The 20,626-nt window shown below is 41.5% G+C and overlaps 2 protein-coding genes across 2 annotated transcripts; one reads left to right on the plus strand and one right to left on the minus strand.

Moving 5' to 3' along the window:
• Nucleotides 1-33: 33 nt before the first annotated feature.
• On the plus strand, nucleotides 34-4,519 carry kin (Kin17 DNA and RNA binding protein). Its single transcript, XM_018739558.1, has 12 exons — nucleotides 34-237; nucleotides 441-535; nucleotides 977-1,020; nucleotides 1,167-1,289; nucleotides 1,639-1,820; nucleotides 2,233-2,281; nucleotides 2,400-2,457; nucleotides 2,699-2,816; nucleotides 3,417-3,533; nucleotides 3,863-3,962; nucleotides 4,053-4,153; nucleotides 4,284-4,519. Exons 1-12 carry the CDS (start codon nucleotides 124-126, stop codon nucleotides 4,344-4,346), a joined length of 1,164 nt encoding a protein of 387 aa, XP_018595074.1. The 5' UTR covers nucleotides 34-123; the 3' UTR covers nucleotides 4,347-4,519.
• Nucleotides 4,508-18,920, minus strand: itih2 (inter-alpha-trypsin inhibitor heavy chain 2). Its single transcript, XM_018739556.2, has 21 exons — nucleotides 18,748-18,920; nucleotides 18,611-18,646; nucleotides 17,857-17,901; nucleotides 17,010-17,182; nucleotides 16,629-16,733; nucleotides 15,618-15,780; nucleotides 15,245-15,352; nucleotides 13,962-14,090; nucleotides 13,414-13,530; nucleotides 11,824-11,992; nucleotides 11,493-11,618; nucleotides 11,115-11,296; nucleotides 10,429-10,614; nucleotides 10,183-10,322; nucleotides 9,525-9,697; nucleotides 8,212-8,319; nucleotides 7,988-8,101; nucleotides 7,579-7,777; nucleotides 6,412-6,584; nucleotides 5,928-6,039; nucleotides 4,508-5,175 (listed from the first exon to the last, which is right to left on the minus strand). The coding sequence occupies exons 1-21, from the start codon at nucleotides 18,850-18,852 to the stop codon at nucleotides 5,022-5,024; spliced, it is 2,817 nt and encodes a 938-aa protein (XP_018595072.2). The 5' UTR covers nucleotides 18,853-18,920; the 3' UTR covers nucleotides 4,508-5,021.
• Nucleotides 18,921-20,626: the final 1,706 nt, after the last annotated feature.

Raw genomic sequence — 20,626 nt, forward strand, 5'->3', positions numbered from 1 at the left:
TTTTTTTTTTCCCCCCCGCGAAGTACACAGTGATACCGGAAGCATGTGTGTTCAGTTTAGTGAAGTTGCTGAAGGTGGTACCTAGTTTGACGTTGTTTTGTGTTACAGCAGCGAGGTCCGAATATGGGGAAAGCAGACTTTCTAAGTCCCAAAGCCATCAGCAACAGGATAAAGTCTAAAGGTCTTCAAAAGTTGCGCTGGTATTGCCAAATGTGCCAGAAACAGTGTCGCGACGAGGTGAGTCACTGCATCTGCACCGACAGACCGACAAACTGCGAATTACTAACTTCGTATTGGCTAATTGTCGCAGCGTATTTCATTTTAATCTCTTTAGATATTCGGACTGTATATAATAATTGCGAATTTGCAGTGAGCTATCTAAAATTGTATAGTTTTCCCTAAAATGATGATTGTGTGTTTTCATAATCATAATCATATAGAATGGCTTTAAGTGCCACTGCATGTCAGAGTCTCACCAGAGGCAGCTCCTACTGGCTTCCGAGAACCCCATCAAGTTCATGGACTTCTTTTCACAGTAAGTCGACCGTTCGTAAGTCAGTTTCTTATCCTTCGTCCACATCCAGGAATAGTTCGTAAGTAAGAAAGTAAACTAATCCGATTGCAAATTTTGGGAAAAATGACTCCTTAGGAGCTTTAGATTCTCCAACAGATACAACTGTCGACTTATTTAATTGGTAATGTTATGATGTCCCTTATTTGAGCACATATTTTACGGTAGCAGTTTACGGGCCAAGTACATGATTTGCACGTACAAGGAATTAGATGTGGTGGATGCTCATCCGGACATGTTTAACATACCGGACAACATAAAGTAATAGGACAAATATAAAGTCATTCTGCAAAAGTAAAAGTGCAACTAATTCCCAAACATTACAATTACTTACATAGACATGAGCATTAACTTAGTAAATTTTAGAGTAAAATGAGATTTTGGGTCTTTTTTTTTTTTTTTTAGGGAATTCAAGAATGACTTTCTAGAGCTTCTAAGGAGACGCTTTGGTGAGGCATACTGCACACCTGTTTCTATAGTCTGCAGAGGCTCTAGCTTAATGTGTGCCATTTGTCAGGATAATTCAGCATTATGGTATTTTGTATTGAGGATGATAAACACCTTGAACTGTGGGATGCTGCTTAATCTGTCCCAGGGACAAAGCGTGTTCACAACAACATTGTTTACAATGAGTACATCAGCAACAGGGAGCACATCCACATGAATTCTACCCAGTGGGAGACACTGACAGACTTCACTAAATGGCTTGGGAAGGAAGGTATGTCTTTACTCTGTTTTAGCTGGTCAGATTTTCTGCATAGACACCATTAGGTGTGATGGATTTATTTTCTTTTTTAACTAAACATAATGAAGATCACTGAATGCAGTATTTATAAATCACTGCGTAATTCATTAGGTTTGTAGACATCTTGTGGAAGTGTTTGTACTTTGAATGTATGAATGAATCCATTAATTCATCTATTTGCACAAATAACTGATTTAAGTAGAGTGGCAGTGATGTGGACTCAGTCCCAGGAAACATGAGGTAAGGTAGGGTAACAGTGTGCAGGACATCAGTCGTTGTAGAGCCATCAGCTGACCTCACCATATTTTTTTTTTTTTTAAAGGTTATTGTAAAGTTGATGAGACACCTAAAGGGTGGTACCTTCAGTACATTGACCGTGACCCCGAAACAATCAGGCGGCAGGAGGAGCTGGAAAAAAAAAAGAAGCAGGACCTGGATGATGAAGAGAGGAGTGCCAAGTTTATTGAAGAGCAAGTGCGCCGAGGCAGAGAAGGGAAAGATGAGGTAAAGTTTGGAGAAACAGACAGCCATTTGCAAAAGGAAGAACTGGGATGCAGCGAATGAGGTTCAACAGCAGAATGCCATTAGAGGTGCCATACCAGTTGATCACAGAGAGCTAGTGGGGTGCCTTGGACGTAAATAACTCAGTATACCTATACCACAATTTCCAAATTTCAGTTGTTCCTCAAAATCCACCCATAAGGCTGTGTGTGAATATTGACTAAGGTCATTTGTTGTAGGAATGATTGTATTCCATTACAGGACCTTCTCCAAAATTGATACAAAACTGGTTTGTGGTAGCATTCCAAACTAATTTTCAGTCTTTCATACGGCAGATCTCACGAGTGCCACGTTCCTATTTTTTCTGGGAAGTGTTTTTTTGCACGAAATAAAGTGTTTCCTTTTGTATTTGTAGGAAGAACCAGTTTACACTGAATTAAAACGAGAAAGTGAAGAAGAAAAAGGTATGCACTGTTTTAGTTCTTTCTCTCAAACTGTCACTGGCAGACTGTGCACACAAGAACTGCATTAGAATAATTTTGACTTGCTGCAGTATTTATCATTTACATTGACATTTTCCAGTGGCTTTTAATCTCAGCAAGGGAGCGTGTTCTTCTGCTGCAGGCCCCTCCAAAACAAGGTAATGTACTTAGTTAGCATTGAGAAGCACATTGATACAAAGCACACTTGAAGGACAAGTTAAAATTGTTGAACTGAATTTGTCTGTGCTTTTAAATCGTGCTGTAAGCACAGGGTGAAAATATTACCTTCTGACTGAAATCTTCCTATCGTATACGTCCATGTATTCAAGTGATTATTTTTGATGACTATTATTTTGTGAAGAGATGTCTGAACAGCACATGACTGATATGTACCCTCAGTTCTAGCCTAGGTCCTAGTGTGCTCCAGGCTGCAGCTTCAGTGAAGAGGAAAGAGTCTGGTCATGCTTCTGAGACCAAGGAGAAGAAAAAGAAATCCGCCTTGGAGGAAATTATAGAGGTACTCTCTCTGTTGATGTGGTGCTACTGTCTCCTGGGGTTTGATCTTGTTGAAGTTGCCTCTCAATTATGCCTTGTTTATAAGTAAACAGTGGTCTCAGTCCTGTTCTAGGGGAGTCACAATGGAAATGCTTTTCTCCATGGTCCTGAATTCCATGGGTCACAATAATGTTCCGTGAATAAGCTCTGATATTGAAATGTGCAGTTTGCTTAGTGATTAATAAAGATCCTATCTTTCTGTGTATGTAATAGTTATTAAATTCTAAATTAAGTTAAATTGAGTTCTGTTGAACAAATAACCCAGTAATTCAGTTGTATTAATGTTATATTTTATTAGTTATATACACTTTCTTTTCCCGCACATTAAATAACTTGAAGAATTCTAAGGATCAATTACATATTTCAGATTGTTTAACAGATGTGTGAATGACTATAAGCAATTTAGCACAGTGTATCTAACACTAAGTCACCTTGTATAAATGTGTCAGCTAAATACTAGTTAATAATCATTGTATCTCACTTTGGAGAAAAGCATCTGCTAAAGGGATAAATGTAAATGTTTGCTGGATGTGACTCCCCATCATGTGTATGCCGGATTCAGATAGAAGAGAAGAAGAAATCTGTGCGGACTGACAACTGGCTGCAGCCTGACATAGTAGTAAAGGTCATCACAAATCAGCTGGGAGAGAAGTACTACAAGAAGAAAGGAGTGGTTAAGGTAGCACTTTTCTGCATGTTCATGGTTCATAACTGTAGTCCATACTCAGGTTTATTCAGACATTTGAAGCACATGGTCCTTTTGTGTCACTGTCATAAATGTGTTAAAAAGGTTTATCTCCTTCTGTATGTTCACTATTGCCTCAGGATGTAGTCTGATCTCTCTGCTTAACCTGACCATTGAGCGAAATTCATGATAGATCAGCTTTCTGAAAGCTGTCGATGTAGATTGTAAAATGTGGGTAAATTCTGTGGGTGTCATGTCATTATTGTACTTCGTTACTAAGGGGTCAAAGACTTCAAATCAAAAGCTTAAATTGTGTTTACCAGAGAGTGCAAGACAAGTACGCAGCTGTGGTAAAGATGATCGACTCTGGTGACAAACTGAAACTGGACCAGAGCCACCTGGAGACGGTCATTCCTGCACTAGGTGAGGCTTCTTTGCTGAACCCCCCCTCCAAGAACTTCGACTGTTCTAGAAATTCTCTGTTCATTAGCCCTTTGTTATGCCCTTTTCCAGGGAAACAGGTTCTTGTACTGAATGGGGCCCACAGAGAGACTCTAGCCATTCTGGACAGCATTGATGAGAAGAACTTCTCTGCCAGGCTTATTTTGGACTCGGTCAGTGTGTGCTGACATGTTTGGGGACATGTATATATTTTCCCATTTAGTGTGAAGTGATTACCTGTATTGGACTTCTAAAGAGTGTGGTTTTGAAGGGCACAGCGAGACTAATTTGCTTTCCCCACAGGGACCCCTGAAAGGGAAGACTATTGATGGAATCCCTTATGAGGACTTCTCCAAACTGGCCTGATGGTCTTTGCAGTGTGATGTAGTTTAAGTTGAATTGTTGTCATGTTTCTAATATCTGGTATTTTCTTTTTTTTTTTTTTTTTGTGATTCTTGTAAATATTTTTGAACAGTTTAAGTTTACAGCTATGATTGAATTTTAATTAGAACTGTTCAATAAAGAAATGGTCTTTTTTACTTTATTTGTATTTACCTGGAATGCAAATTGAGGACCAGCAAAGAATGGATTTGTTGGAAACATCAGTCACAGTTACATTGAACTGGAAATTGGAAATTCTCATATTAAAAATTTGAGGGTACAGTTTGAAATTATTATCAAAGTAATAAAACAAAAGTCAAGCGGTGAATTAACTTCTATCCAAGGGAAGGCACTGAACCTGAAATGCTGCATAGAAGTCGTAAGTGCAAATAAGTCTTTTTAATACAATTTTCACCTCTTCTGGCAATAGTCCGGTAATCTGAAGTTCCGGATTCCATAATTTTAAACCCAGTGAAAGCTTCACCACTGATAGTCAGCAGTATGGCTGTATGTGTTTTTCCTGTATCACTACACAATGAGACCAGGGTCAACAGAGCAGGTCACATCGACACGTTTTTTGCTTATTTATGTTGGTTCAAGCCATTCATTTCTGCTTTTCATCCTTACCTTTCCTTTACTACACTGTATAGAGATTAACTTTTATTTAAGTTCCTGCTTAAAGAAACTGTCCATCTGTGGAACAATGTAGTTCTTGTATTGTCCATCAATGAAGCCTTTTCCATTGTTGTGAACAAACCAGCAGAAAACATTAGAGCCGTATTTCCGGTCCTTTCTGTAGTCTTTTTGCCAGCCCCTGTTGCACAAAAGTACACAAACAGAACATGTCAGTTGAAATTGGCACAATCATGATTGTTTTTTGGGTGTATTGTCATGAAAATTTCATCATTTATTTGGCTGCTCTCATTATCTACTTGGAGCTGACTTACAAGTGGATGGTACTTGGATAAAGATGGAGGGAGATGTAGGTAATTGATGTGTGTGATATCTGCTTAAAAATGTAGTGCAGGTTCATATCTGATATATAGTATGTAAGTGGGGATAATGATGTATTGGGTAAATCATTACAGCCCAAGGTATGTACTGGCTAATGTAATGCATTCGTACCTTGTGTTATGAACATTTGAGTTATGAATTTTTGAAGGTGCAAACATTTCCCAGTTTTTATATTAATTGCATTACCTTTCTGTTTTCTAAAATTCCTGTTGCAGAGTGAAAATGGTCTGAAATTGTGCTTGTCACCATTTGTTGGTAGTAAAATGCACTCAGAATAAAAACTTAGTAGCGGGGAGCAGTTTCATTAATATTTTTAATTTATGTCTCTAGCCAACATTTTTACATAAACCACCCAATAAAGAAATAGATACTAATATCTGTGCTTTTTTGATTTCAAACTGAAAGTGATCAGATACTGACAAATGTTTACGTAATGAATGAGTCGCTTCCTTATGGCCAGTTTTGTTGGTTCTTGGTTACACATAGAGACATGCAGTCAGTATTTACGGTCAAACACTTATTCCATTCCTCTGAAGACACCCATATCCATACCTGGTGACAGCAAGTTTGTTCCCCTTGACCTCCATGGTGGCCTCCTGCTTCACCGGGTCAGCACCATCATGGATATTGTAGATCTTTACCTCAGGTTCAACAGCAAATTGACCTGAGTGCAAAGGAGTTTAAACTCATACTTCCATATGTAAAATACAAACGCTGGCTGAAACCGCTTTCCCGAGTGGGTCTGCGGTGAACCGGAGCCTAACCCGGCAGCACAGGGTGCAGGCCTGGTGGAGGGGGTCAACACCCAAGATGTGACGCCAGTCTGCCACAAGGCACCCCAAGCAGGGCTTGAATCCCAGACCCACCATAGAGCGGGACCTGGCCGAGCCCGCTGCGCCACCGTGCCCCCCCATGTGAAATACAGTTTCATAGTAATGTTTACTTCACAGTTTCACTTTTTTTTTTAACTGAGTTAATGATTTTCTTTATAGCAATTTGTTTTGGCTTCCTGGATCAATGACCACACATAACCCACCGATGAGGCCGTGTACGCGGGTGGAGTATATGTTGTTGCTGGGGATGTAGATACCCAGGAAGTCCACATTGAATGGGTGTTTCTTCCAAACGCGATGCAGCAAGACCATGAAAGTCGTCCCATTATTTACGGTTATGGTCACGTGAGCGTCTTTCACAATGGAGAGCTTCATTCTAAGGAGAATCACAAGAGAAAGCTTCATTTTTCAGCACTAACTGCTATGACATACCCTGATGGCCATGAATTAATGAGTATGATTTTTGGATAAATTCAGATCCCTTAGTCTATTAAACTGACTAGTAACTGAACTCCACAACAAATCTTAAGATGAATTTCAAAATTCTCATCATTTGTCAGATTTGTAGTAATTAATAACCTAACAAACACCAGTAAATGTAAAAATATATCTTTTGTATAGCAGTTTTCATTGCCTTTTAATCATTGAAATTTTCAACGTTTGAATTGAGGTCTCAGTACTCTTACAGAAACATTTATGAAAGTTCCTACCCTGAATTTATACAGTAAAAATTATACTGCTGGATAAATGGGTAAATCAGTGCAAGTATGAGCTTAACACTGCAAGTCACTATGGAGAAAAGTATCATATAATAATAATAATAATAATAATAATAATAATAATAATAATAATAATAATAACTCAGTTGTGATATATGTACCTTAATTGACAGACAGTTTGTAGACATATTTCATATGACAGGAATTAGGAAGTTTATACAGTAGTTGGTTTTGTTTTAGAAGAAGTACAGTGTCTGTGTGGTTTGTAGAGTGAATGACTGTGTAACCTGGTAAAAAAAAAAGTAATTGTACCAAATAATAAGACTGTTGCCTGATAAAAGAGTACATCTTTTCATATGCCTTTGCTGTGGATTTACATTCTATGGGACCACACTATGTGATCCTTGACTATATACTATCAGATGCTGAGGTCAATCAGTGAGATTTAAGCAGGACCTTTTTCAGTTTATACACTGGTGATGGAGTGTGCCTGTTACAGAAAGTGATCACAGCAAGCTCTTAATAATATCAGTTTGAGAAATGACACCATTCACAGCATTCCTGAATAAAGCTCAAGGTTTTAGGTGAATCTTCTGGTTGTGCAAGCTCTTAAATGGTTGTACTTGACTTTGCTTCTGCTCATCAACGTACCCACTGAGTGTTATGTTGGCTGTGGACGCCCAGGAGAAGGAGTGCTGGTCCTTGCCATGGATCAGGTTGACCTGCTGTGTGCTCACATCCACCCTGATCCCTGAGGTCTTGTAGTAAATGGAAATGGTGCCAAAGTACGTGTTCAGCTTGTTATTCTTTATCTTCTTTCCCGCTACTAGCTGTCCATTCACTGCAAGGCCTTTTTTATTGGGGTTGAAGCAGTTCCATACCACCATATCAGAACAGAGCATCACAAGATTCTCAGTTATCTCCATCTGATGGTCTTTTTATATGTATAAATGAGTATATGAATTGCATTAAAACATCAGAGATTGATTGTGAGAAATAAATGGGATTAATAGTGAGATTCATAAATTGTATAGCTGGCTGAGAAGTAACATCACTGTACCTGATTCTGGATCTGATACCAAGTTTAGAATGTGTCCCGGCTCTGAGTCAATGTTGAAGCACACATCCATATGACTCTTGGGCAGGTGAACTGTGAAGTGGGGGTCATTCTCCACTGCATGGATAGATAGATAGATAGATAGATAGATAGATAGATAGATAGATAGATAGACGGACGCAGGCCAGTTCACAGAGGATGGTATAGAAGTGGACATGCAACATTACCCATAGTGATGATGCGGTCAGTCTTGGCCTCGCTGGGTGGAGGTGTACTCAGAGCCCAGGGTGGGACACTTTGAACCAACACTTCTGTCTTTCTACCCAGGGGGGTGCCTGATGTGACAGTAACATTATACATTCAAATTGCATACGTCTGGTAACTGTGCTCATGCGCTTGTGTTATAATTAGTTCGAATTAACTGTTTTCCAAGGAACTGATAAGTTCCTGAAAATCAGCAGGAAAATGTATAAATGTAAATTGTTTGTAAGGACGGTACTCAAATGAAAAATATTAAATGTGTAAGATTTGTGGCCCACTGGTTATACAGAAACATCTAGTGGCACAAATGTGTGTGAAACTGAGGAATGTGTTTTGGAGGAAACCAAGAAACACTGGTACAACAATGATCCATTTGTCAGTATTTACATTACAATCACACACACACACACATATTCAGAACCGCTCGTCCCTTACGGGGTCACGGGGAACCGGAGCCTACCCGGCAACACAGGGCGTAAGGCCGGAGGGGGAAGGGGACACACCCAGGACGGGACGCCAGTCCGTCACAAGGCACCCCAAGCGGGACTCGAACCCCAGACCCACCGGAGAGTAGGACTGCGGTCCAACCCACTGCGCCACCACACCCCCCTTACATTACAATCAATGCTTATAATACATGGATGTGAGGCTATAGTCATAGCCAGAGCACAGATTTAAAGAAACTTCAATGACTATGTCATGAACAATATAACCAAAATATTTTCCTGGACATCATATTTCACTTTGGACAAAGGCATTTACCATATAATAAATAATAGTGCTTTATTGTCATTCATCATAGGGTGATGATATGTGAATGAGTACATCTAATAAATATACACACACACACACACAGAACCGCTCGTCCCTTACGGGGTCACGGGGAACCGGAGCCTACCCGGCAACACAGGGCATAAGGCCGGAGGGGGAAGGGGACACACCCAGGACGGGACGCCAGTCCGTCACAAGGCACCCCAAGCGGGACTCGAACCTCAGACCCACCGGAGAGTAGGACTGCGGTCCAACCCACTGCGCCACCGCACCCCCCTAATAAATATATATACGTGTTATTTGTATTTACTAATATATACTCACTCATATGCTCGTATTTACTATATTTAAAAGTGTTCCTTATGTTTTGACACAAAAGACATCTTGCACCCGCTTCTTTTATCACAGCCAGATCTGAATCATTTTAACAGGTGCAACACTGCAACTCTGGTTTCTACATCACAATTTATCCAATTCTGTTTCATACATCATACACTTTATCACACACCTATGCAGCAGCCGTGTTTGGGGTCCTTTGGAGAGTCAGCGAGCAGCCTCTCCTGACCCGTCTCGCTCTCCACAAGCATGGCAGTGAATGGTGTCACAAACTGGTGCTCCAGTGCCAGCTTCAGGATCTTCCGCGTGATCTTCCTCTTTTCGGCTGCAGTCTTGGCTAGGGATCTGAGCAGACAAGAAGAACTCAGTGATGGCCTTCAAAGGGTCAGCAGAACTACATTTACTTTTATTCGTTCAGCAGATGCACACACACACATCATCTGAAACCGCTTGTCCCACACGGGGTTGCGGGGAGCTGGAGCCTAACCCGGCAAGACAGGGCAAAAGGCTAGAGGGGGAAGGGACACACCCAGAACGGGACACCAGTCCGCCGTAAGGCACCCCAAGCGGGACCCAAACCCCAGACCCACCGGAGGGCAGGACCCGGTCCAACCCACTGCGCCACTGCACCACCGCGCACCCCCCCTCAGTGAACAATAGAATGAGTATATTATATCAACAGAAGAAAAGACTTGGATGCAGACACGCCATTCTGCAAGTGCCGTTAAAGTACGCTTTATGTGCATTAACACTTTATGCTACGCTGGTGCCAGTACTGGTACCTCATTAGAAAGATAGAAAAACCCCTTGGTGGACTGAGGTAGTCTCACCTCTCAGCCAGAAGCTGGTTGATAGTAATGTAGGCCCACATCTGCCTCGCGAACCCAGCCACGGAGTGAGACTGGTGCCCCAGAAGCGAGTCTAACTCTGTGCAGTCTGTCTCTGTCTGCAGGGAGAGGTCCATTTGTGCCTACAAGCGGGGAGGGGGTGGAGGGGGGGGCAGTGACAAACATTCAAGATCAACACCGATCCACTGTGAAATCGACACATGGAAAACTCTCAGGGCTGGTGCTCACCGAGGAGGCAGTGACAAAACTAATTAGAGGAGAGGAAAAGCAAGTTTGGACTTTCCCAGCTACCACCAGCTCGGAGCCGCTGAAGAACTTGTCAAAGTGGTTCTGAGTGACGTTCGACACACTGTCCTCAGGAAACTGGATGGTGACCTTCCTCAGGAGCGGAGAGGAAATCTGGCGGTAGAAGTTCTGGAAGGAATAGGATAATACAGGGTCACTATAAATGCAGAATATGGCACCATTAGGACAAGTGGTTCTAGACAGTATGTGTATGTGTGTGAATCTGTGTGTGTGTGTGTGGGGGGAAACTGATGTGATTGTGAGTGAGCAAAGGAGAAGGCAGGGGAGCGCAAATGACCAGAAGAAAGTATTCCTGATAGAGTAAAGGAGAAGAAAGCCAGGTAAAGTGGAGCCTATGACCAGAAGAAGGGTAAGTGGGTGGAGCTTAGGATTTTTAGGAGGAGTGGGGGGTGGATCTTAGGAGAAGATAAAAGTAGGGTGGAGAGCTTAGAAACTGAAGAAGGGATGGTGGGTGGAGCCTGTGATCAGAAGCAGAGATAGAGGTAGCGCTTAGGACCAGTAGGAATGATTAGTGGACCCTAGGACCAGCAGGATGGGTGGTGGATGGACCTGAGAGCCAGTAAAAGTGATAAGTGATAGCGGGTAGAAGTAAGACTGTGTCGCTGTACCCGAAGTTGCTCAGAGGTATCGTGACGAGCGTAGATCCTCTGGGCGATGCCTCGATTCTCCATGGAGATCCGCTCCAGGAAATCAAAGTCCACATCAAAGCCAATCCCCAGTGAGAAAAGGGAAAACTCCTCACGTATGTAACGCTTCACATTCTTCTGGATGGCACTGAGCTTGATCTCACCTGAAAAAGTAGATGGGAGGGAACCCAACAGTAGATCCAAAATCAACACCCTTTAAAAGTTTTTTAACATACAAACTGATGAGAACAACTGGCTGCAAGTTTCAAGCAATGAAAAACAACGAACATTACAACTGTATCACAGAACAGGCATCACTCTTTTAGTCATGCTCATGAATCATCGAAAGCGCTAACGCACCAATGGTGGGGTCTCCATCAGACACGAAGATGATCATGGAGACAGAGCGCTGGTCAATGAAACCCTGGTTGGCTGCTTTGTTCAGCATGTGGATGGCCCTCATGAGGGCCTCGTTGATGTTGGTTCCTGTCATGAAATGCAAAAGAAGTACATGACCATCCCCAGAGAAGCAGTAAGAACATGTCTTCTCAACCATAAGTGGCTATCCTGACTCTTCTTTGTAGAGCACCACGTTTATGCAAAGTTCAAATTATCTACTAAACACCTTATCGCTTTTCTCACTTTGTCCTAATGTTTGTTCTTTGTTCAGCACCCCATTCCCAGGACTGACCTCCACTGGGCTTGATAGACTGGATGTACTTCTTGGCATCAGCCACCTGGGTGGAGCTGCCATGGACCAGGTCCTCACTCCAGCAGCGCACATGGTGGTTGAAGTCAATGATGCTGAAGTGGTCGTCTATGGTGAGGTCATCTAAGATGGTCTGTAGGGCCTCCACCATCTGATGCAGTGGGGAGTGATGATGAGAGAGAGTGAGAAGAGATCAGGTTTTTTTGTTTAATTTTTTGACGATCATGAACACTGCTTCGGCAAAAAAAAAATCTACCGAACACTGCTGTCTTAGCTTCCAGAGATGATTAGGGTTATAGGCATAATAAGGCACCCCAAAGTTCAAGCAACGCTAACTTGCCCGCCCGATCACACAAGTTCTCCGTGTCACAAACATTTTTACCCGTTTTATTTACTATATATGGGTGGGTGGTGGCGCAGCAGCCTGCTGTGTGGCGGGTCTGGGGTTCAAGTCCTGCTTGGGGTGCCTTGCGGCAGACTGGAGCCCCATCCGGGGTGTGTCCCCTCCCCTCCACAGCCTTGTGCCCTGCTTAGCCAGGTTTGGTTTCAGCTCACTGTGACCCCACTCGGGACAAGCGGTTGTAGACATTGTGTGCTTGTGTATTTACTATATTCATCTGTATATTCTTCACCATTGCAGAGTGAAAGCGACCTGCATTTCTACATCCAGCCAATAGATGGTAGAATGTGTATGTGTGTTTGTATGTATGTAAGTATGAATGTTTGTATGTCCAGAGATATGTTTCCTTTAGAGTTAAACATTTTAACCTTTGATCATAGAGCCTCAGAACATTAAAAGCATAATTTCAATAAAGTATTTTTACATTTGAGCAGTTTTTATTCATGATTTATTTTTAATTTCACTCAAAAGTAGAGTTTTGGACGACTACATATGCTTTTACTTGAGTAACTTTTAAAGTAACAACACTTTTATTTTTTCGTCTGGTCTCCCCACCCCTGTTAAGTTTTCAAGATACAAACATACAGTGAGTCCATCCAAGAGGGACCTGGCTGCAGAGCACTCTGTATCCTGTACCTGATCATTCCCAACAGGTAAGGGAATGAAAGTTCTTCACAATCACCGATAAGTGCTCAGAGATGGCAGTGCAGTACAACACAAACAATCAAAAAAATGTCACTAGAGAACTCATCAGTTATGAAATTCCAGGGCTTGTAATTTACACTACAATATTTTGTACAATTCACAGTTGTGTTGTCAGAGATTTTGTACTTTGTATCAAAAATCTTTTTTCCCCATGAGAATTTTTAAAATATGATTTATTCTTTCTTGCATGCATTGTACTTTTTGCACTCAATGTACATCCATCAACATACACACATTATCTATCTATCTATCTGGTGTGTTCTGCAATATGAATGACTGAATTTTTCTATAATAATTTTCTTTTCGTAGCTTTGCAAAGACTTTCATCCAGTGGCACTTACTACTGAATCATTTCTACAGGTGGATGTTTTCACAGCAGCACCTTTTTTAGGTCTCATCTCAGTCCCATCATGATAACACAACCAAGCTCCTTAACTACTCCACTGCCTGCTGGTCCACTCTCTCACCTGCTTCATCTTGATACCCCACATGGACCCGCTCACGTCGATGACGAACACAATGTTTTTGGGCATGGAGGACAGGTTGTTCGGGGCAAAGAAATGCACAAAGTGCCCATCTGAGACCTGCAGGAGAAACAGACCTATTGTAATTAATTACAAGAGTATTCAAATAAAAAGAGGAGATTTGTATCTGTATTTATCAAACTCATATTTAATATTTTATATTAATATATATTTTTGCAGCATTAGATAAAATTTGCATTAGCAACAATTTAGCATAAAAGCAAAACCAAAAGTTTTATGCTGTTGTCTTATATTGATGTTCCTCGAAACAATTCATGTTCATCCGCTATGCCCAAAAGTATATTGGTGTTATAAACTGCAACGATACCATTCAAAAGTCTAATAACTTCAGGGGCTGCATCTACACCACTGGACGGAGTTTATTATGCATGGGTCCGATTGCGTTTATATGTGCATAGAAACACATGTGCATGTGCATGTTTCCTGCTTGGAAAATGTGGGTGCTTGGGTACTCTTAAGCGTGCCATCACCTGCAACTCTCCAGCGCTGTTGTCTCTGTGTACATCGTATCGCACGGTGAAAATGCCATCCACGGCTGTAGTGCTGCAGCTGTCACACTTTCTCTGCTGAAACAGCGTGGGCCGGAAAACTACGTGGGCCTGTGGGCGCATCCCAACATCCATGAGACCAGCATCCATGTGATTGACTCCGCAGCGGGTCTATCAACAGACATCTCAAAGGCCGAGTTTAATATAGTATTTGTGAAACCTTAACCCTACATCATGTAGAAGGGCTCATCTATTATCTGTATATGAATCACTGATTGATTTTGACAAAGAGCCCCTTTGAACCTTTTTTATTTGCATGTAAATGAAACAGTATAAGACACAGACAAATACCATGTAACATACTAAATGTGGAAAAGAATACTTTTAACATTATTTGCTGGTGAAATCTTCATCTCTCACCTGATGATGTGACTGTAATACAACATTGGAGATGATATTTAATTTTTTGTGAATTTTTTAGATTAGGTCTTTCAAATTTATACATACATACATACATACATACATGCACACATATATATGTACATGTATAGCATCATAGAGATATGTATGTCCAACTTAGGGCAGGTGGCAGAGTATCAACATAGACAGCTCCTAGAGAACTACACCCCTGCCCTAACTGAATTATGACGACAAGCTGCTGACACGTAAGGATTAATTGTAGGGACTATAAAGGCAGCTTGCCTGAGGCCTTGGAAAGTAGTTCTTTTGTGTGGTACTTTGGAGAGTAGTATGAGGGATGTGTCTGTGGATTTCTTCTTTTTGGCTAACAACAAATAAACTAATTTTTTTCTCCTGCTCTCCTGTGCCTTTCCTTGGCTGCCTCCGCCCTACAGCTGCCCATATATGTGTACATACGTAAGTATATGTAAAAGGGGGGGGGTGCACCACACAGCACTGCTGCCTCATAGCGATTGGATTGTTCGATATGTCCTACTCCAGGATATGCTCCAGACCACCATGGCACTGTTCAAGTCAAATGCTAGGTAGGGAAGCAGAGCGGCACTGTCCAGGCCAAGTGCTTTGTGAAAATTGATGAATAAATGCATATATATATGTAGCAGCATCCTATAGTTTTCTCTGATTGTGGTTTTTTACCACACTCCTGTAGAAATTTTGTTCAGTTTGTGCTGGAGAACACTGCGCCTTGTATTGTTTGATGCATTATATGTTATATGGTGCAGAAGCAGCTGCTATTTGAAGGAACCCATCGTGCGTTGCGTGACACGTAAAAAATGGCACGTCACCTTGTCCTTGGAGGTCACAACTTTTGCTAAGTTCTTGAACTGCTCTCCCAGGGTGTTGGGAGCCTCCACAACCGCGATTCCTTTTGGCTCATAGATATACACATCGACCTAGAAGGGACGCAGAGTAGACACAAGAATCAACACGGGACCCTTTAAACTTCCTTCACTAAATTAATAAAGGGACACATATGGGCTTACTGGGCCATCTGTGCTAAATGAATAAATGTATTCTTACTCAATTTTCTGTGGGTTTTGCACTTTGACCCTCTTTGCTACTAGATGCTCTATAAAACACCACACTTAAAATGCAGTGTAGCCTTGAGAGTCACGATAGCTGTTCCTGTTAGTAGCCTGTCTCATTTGGGTCGCCCACCTGCAGGATAGGAACCAGTTGGCCAGGCTGCAGATACAGTGAGTGCTCATAGAACCCCAGTTTTCTCTGCATCATTTCCTGGTAGTGGAGCTCGAATTCAATGTTGCTGTTCGCTGGGACATGCACCTCCATCTTAAACGTGTCCATGTCCTGGGCATTCGTTCTGCAATAACAGCATTCGTTACATAGCCCTTTTCACTGATGGTACCTGCTGACGCCAGCACTGCGGTGAATGATAATGACAACGAGATCCGCAAAACACTTCATTCTCTATACAGGAGAGCCACAGGCAAAGCAGCTGTTGGGCTCATACACGCTGTAATTACAGCCCGGCTCATGCTCATTTAGGATACTGCTAAACCTTAAGGTGCTTCAGAAGACCGGAATTATGCTATGAATGTTCATAAGATAACACTTCATGCGGTGAGAACATTTGTATGTACAAGGAATATGACGTCAACGGTCCTTCAGTCGCATTTCAAATAACAGAACATCATCACAGTGAGCCCGTAACAATATAGCAACAAAGTTACTATAACAAAATGCAATAAATACCAAACAAACAAAAAAAAAATTACAGGGATGTGAGAAAGCATATATAACTACTATGAGCACTGAGGTGGAAAGAGAAGGGTCCCAAATATAAATTGGTGTAATTGGTGACACTTTAATAATTATATTTAAATGTGTACACTATAAAATTGTAGCATAATAACTATAAATGCATTGATATTTTAATTTTAGCTATACGCTGTGTTACCAGTTCAAAATTCCTAATTGTGTTGTGGTAGTTCACACCTGCATGCCAACAGTGGAATCTTAATGTCTTTTTCAATATATAATTCTTATATAGTATATCCATACATGGATTATAACATGGACTTCAGGGGTTAATAAAGGACACTGCTGAAGGGGAAAAAGGTAAAGAAAAGAGCATCACATTGACATACAGAGAAAAACAGAGGTAAGAGATACAGCACATCCTTTGTGCAGAAGCCTTGTGGGTAATACCTTACTATGCCTGCTGCTTTGCCTCTAGCTCTAGCCTGGGCGTAGAGGTTTCTAGCCACCGTCTTCTCCTTCACAGAGCCGACAAACATGACCCCGTTCACATTCCTGCAACACAGCAGCGTAACTCCTGAGCTGAAATGAAGAGCAGGTTCTTGCACTGAGATCCATCCATCAGTGTGACCTCACACACAAGTGGGGTTCAGGTGACCTGGTAGGTATTCTGGGAAGTGTGGGGTGTACAGTAGTGTCAGGTGGGCACAACATGGACCATAGAATTTTCCTTTAGTATGACAATCTACTTAAGCATTCAACCTGGGATGATATTTATAATGATTTTCTCTAGTATGTATTTAGTCTCTAGCTTCTGGGTCAGCATCTCACATGGTGAAGTTGGTGATGAAGGCTCGTTTGGGGATCTGCACGTTGAAGGCAATGCTCTCCGCCTGCTGTGCCACATTGACCACCAAGCTCCTGACTGTGGTGTGGGCAAAACGCGACGTGATGCGGCTCTCCACCTTGTAGCTCCGGACGATGATGCCACTCCCGGCGAAAGCCTGCAGCCAGAGCACATCTTGGTAGATAAGTAGACGTGAGGACCAGCGCATGGAAGTTCGAGACAGGAAACCGCAAAACATTTCATGATATTTAACATTTTAATGTCACTTTTTAAGAATATTACAGAAATGAGGCCACTTTAGAGTTTGAATGCGAAAGGGTCTCGAAACATGTTTCAAAACAAATTTGTGGTCAATGTGGGGTAGTTAAGAAAGGCATCTTATCTCAGTTTTGAGGTTAACCATTATGAGAAGTGTTGATATTGCTGATAATGGAGATTCTGGGCAGGGATTTAGGTGCACCAACTTTTAAGCAGTGAATATAGAGCAAAAATAATTCTAAAAGACAGTAGAAAACAGTTATAATTCAGATCCATCAATAATTTTATATAGCATAATGGAACACTGTTATGCTATAATTCAGATACAAACAATTTCCTATAAAGAATAAAAACAGTTATTCTATAATTCAGATACACAGGCAATTTGCTGAAGAGAGCAGAACACAGCTACATTTCCACGAACGGGGGGTTTTAGGAAATATTTTGAGCTGGATGACGCTGGTAAGTCAATAACCTGTCTGTCACACAAGGTTTCTATATACAACACTATTGATTTCTAGATAAGACGGATCAGTGGCACACAGCGGGGCTCAACAGAAAGAGCAGGTGTACCTCAAAGTCTCCGTCATCTTTGTCATCTGGTCCCATCACACTCCTCTGGAAAGCCAGAAAAATTATCAGCAGTATATTATCTGACACAGCACAGCGGAGCCAGCTCTAGGTGATTATTAATCTCATGCAAATCGTACACAAAAATGTCAGTTTACTATCTAATTAAACCAGAAAACACAGCAAAGTCTAAGTAAGATAATTTGCAAAAAAGTGGCAGATTATAACCTCAGGGCCATGATTTATCTGAGAATATATTCAGCAGTCACAAGTACTTGTTTTTTCAACATTTAAAAAAAATAATAGTGTAGTATTACTGTTAGTGATATAATCTACATATGTACAAATTTTCAAAACAGCAAAGTCTAGGAAACTGCATTTGCAAAAGAGTTAAATTATAAAGCAATACATTTTTTGACCTCAGGGCCATACAGTTTGTTTAAAAATATATTCAGAAATCACGCATATCGCTTTTTTGACATCTGTTATAAATAGTTTAGTCTTTGTATGACTGATATTATCTACAGTATATATGTATCCATATAGCTTCAACATTATGGAATATTTTGCATGAAAAGTGCCATTGCCAAATACAATTGCTAATTGGTTCATAACTCATAACCATCACAGGGACTTTAATTATAAGCAATAGTGAGATAGCTGCAATGACCAGAACTAATGTCATTGCAGTCAGTCCAATTTCTGATGCCTCATTCTTATATTACTGAAATTTTGACAAGAAAAACACCAAACTTACCCTGAATTTCCCATTCTGGTGTTCACCCAAATTTCCCTGGAAATACAAGTGTGTGGCATTGAAAATAAGAATATCTCTTTAACAAATGTTAAGTGCTAATAAAACAATTTGTTTTAGAATTAATTAGCCTGACTTACATCGGATGGGAAGCTCTCTTCTTCCCATTCTCCGTTTATGAGAAATTCAAAAGCCTGGGCCTCGAGGGCAAGCGCCAAACACACGAGGGGCAGCAGCCGCCGCATTTCCAAGGGACGTGAGCTGTCGGCAGGACACCTTCTGTGGAACCACACACAGCCTGCAATGAGCCCAAGAGCACGGGCAAAGGGGACTTTTGGCATAAGTCAATATTCATGTTTACCATAGCCAAAGATGTCGAAAAAACCTTTGCAGTTTGACCTGCACATGATCTACATTTGTGCCGATGAGACTTTGGGTAAACAAAACTTCAGCCTGGCCTGTCTCTGAAAGTAGGGGCCACTCTCTCAGAAGAAACATGGAGACAGGTTTTTGCATTCAGAACAAATATGAGGATTATTTGTTATTTATTTTTTTTAGCTGATACTTTTCTCCAAAGCAGATTGCACTGATTTACCCATTTGGGTAATTTTTACTCTCTCAAGTCAGGGTGAGTACCTCAATCAACAGTACTAAAGCAGGAGAGGGGATTTGAACCTGAGACTTTCAAGTCCAAAGGTTGGTCCATGGTGGCGCTGACTTCTATGCTACCTGCTACCCCGAGATTTTCATAGATTGTTTTTTTTTCCATAAATGTTTAATTAATACATGCATAGTGCTTACCAAGCTCTCTAGTCCTGGTTTAGAAGAAGCCTCACTTGTTCTAAATGCATTTTGCATGGTCTCTTGATGTTTCTCCAGTTACCCTGGTTACCTCTCACACGCCAGACTTCAGGTAAATTGGTGCCACTACATTATGGGCTGCAAATGCACGATTGTATGGTCACTGTATCGTTTGTCTTAGTGACCTATGACAGAGGGGCTTCTCACTGCCACAGCTTCCAAATCTTTGCAGTCGTAACCGGATTACTGGTTCCTGAAAATGGAAAGATGAATTAATTAATTACAAAAAACATTTAATTGACTATTTAATGAAGACTCATTAATCAAGAATGCCATGGGAACAAGGACATACACAGAAGATCACACATCAGATTGCATCCAGTCTACATTTAAAACTGCCCATATCTCAAAGCTTCTCTGGACCCAAATTCAATCCAAAATTACATTTTCTTCTCCATAACCCTTCAATGTGCAAATTGCAAATAGTTATCTTTATTCATTACCCAGATCCTTGATGATCATGATCAATCATTCTACTATTACTACCCCTCTTTGCAGTGTTCAGTTGGCGTGAGAAGCCTTCCTTTCCTCGATCCTCATTCCACTTGACTTCTCTGCAGCATCCGTAAACCACAAGATTTTACTTATCTGTTTCCGAGAGTGGTGGGGGTGCGGTGGCGCAGTGGGTTGGACCACAGTCCTGCTCTCCGGTGGGTCTGGGGTTCGAGTCCTGCTTGGGGTGCCTTGCGATGGACTGGTGTCCCGTCCTGGGTGTGTCCCCTCCCCCTCCAGCCTTACGCCCTGAGTTGCCGAGTTAGGCTCCGTGACCCCGTATAGGACAAGTGGTTCTGAAAGTGTGTGTGTGTTTCCGAGAGCAGAGAATCAAAGGCATATCACTGAAATGGTTTCCTTCTTAACCATCAGGTAAATTTTAACAGTTGGTTTGGTGTGGCTTCATGTCATATCCTCAGTCTTTCTACTGGTGTTCTGCAGGGCTCAGTACTTGGCCCCTTACTCTTCTCTGTCAACATCTCTTCCCTATCCCCTTCCCTGTTTTTGCCTCTTGCAGGTTTCCCTATCACTCCTACACTGATTATACTCTTACCCTTATTCTCACATCACAGCCTGCTTATCTGACATCTATGCCCGGGTAACTGACCCCATCTACAAATCTGTCTTTCTAAAGCTAAGATTCTCAATCTCCCAGCAGGTCCGTCC

The sequence above is a fragment of the Scleropages formosus genome, chromosome 5, assembly GCF_900964775.1.
Source record: "Scleropages formosus chromosome 5, fSclFor1.1, whole genome shotgun sequence".
In the NCBI taxonomy this organism is placed as follows: Eukaryota; Metazoa; Chordata; class Actinopteri; order Osteoglossiformes; family Osteoglossidae; genus Scleropages; species Scleropages formosus.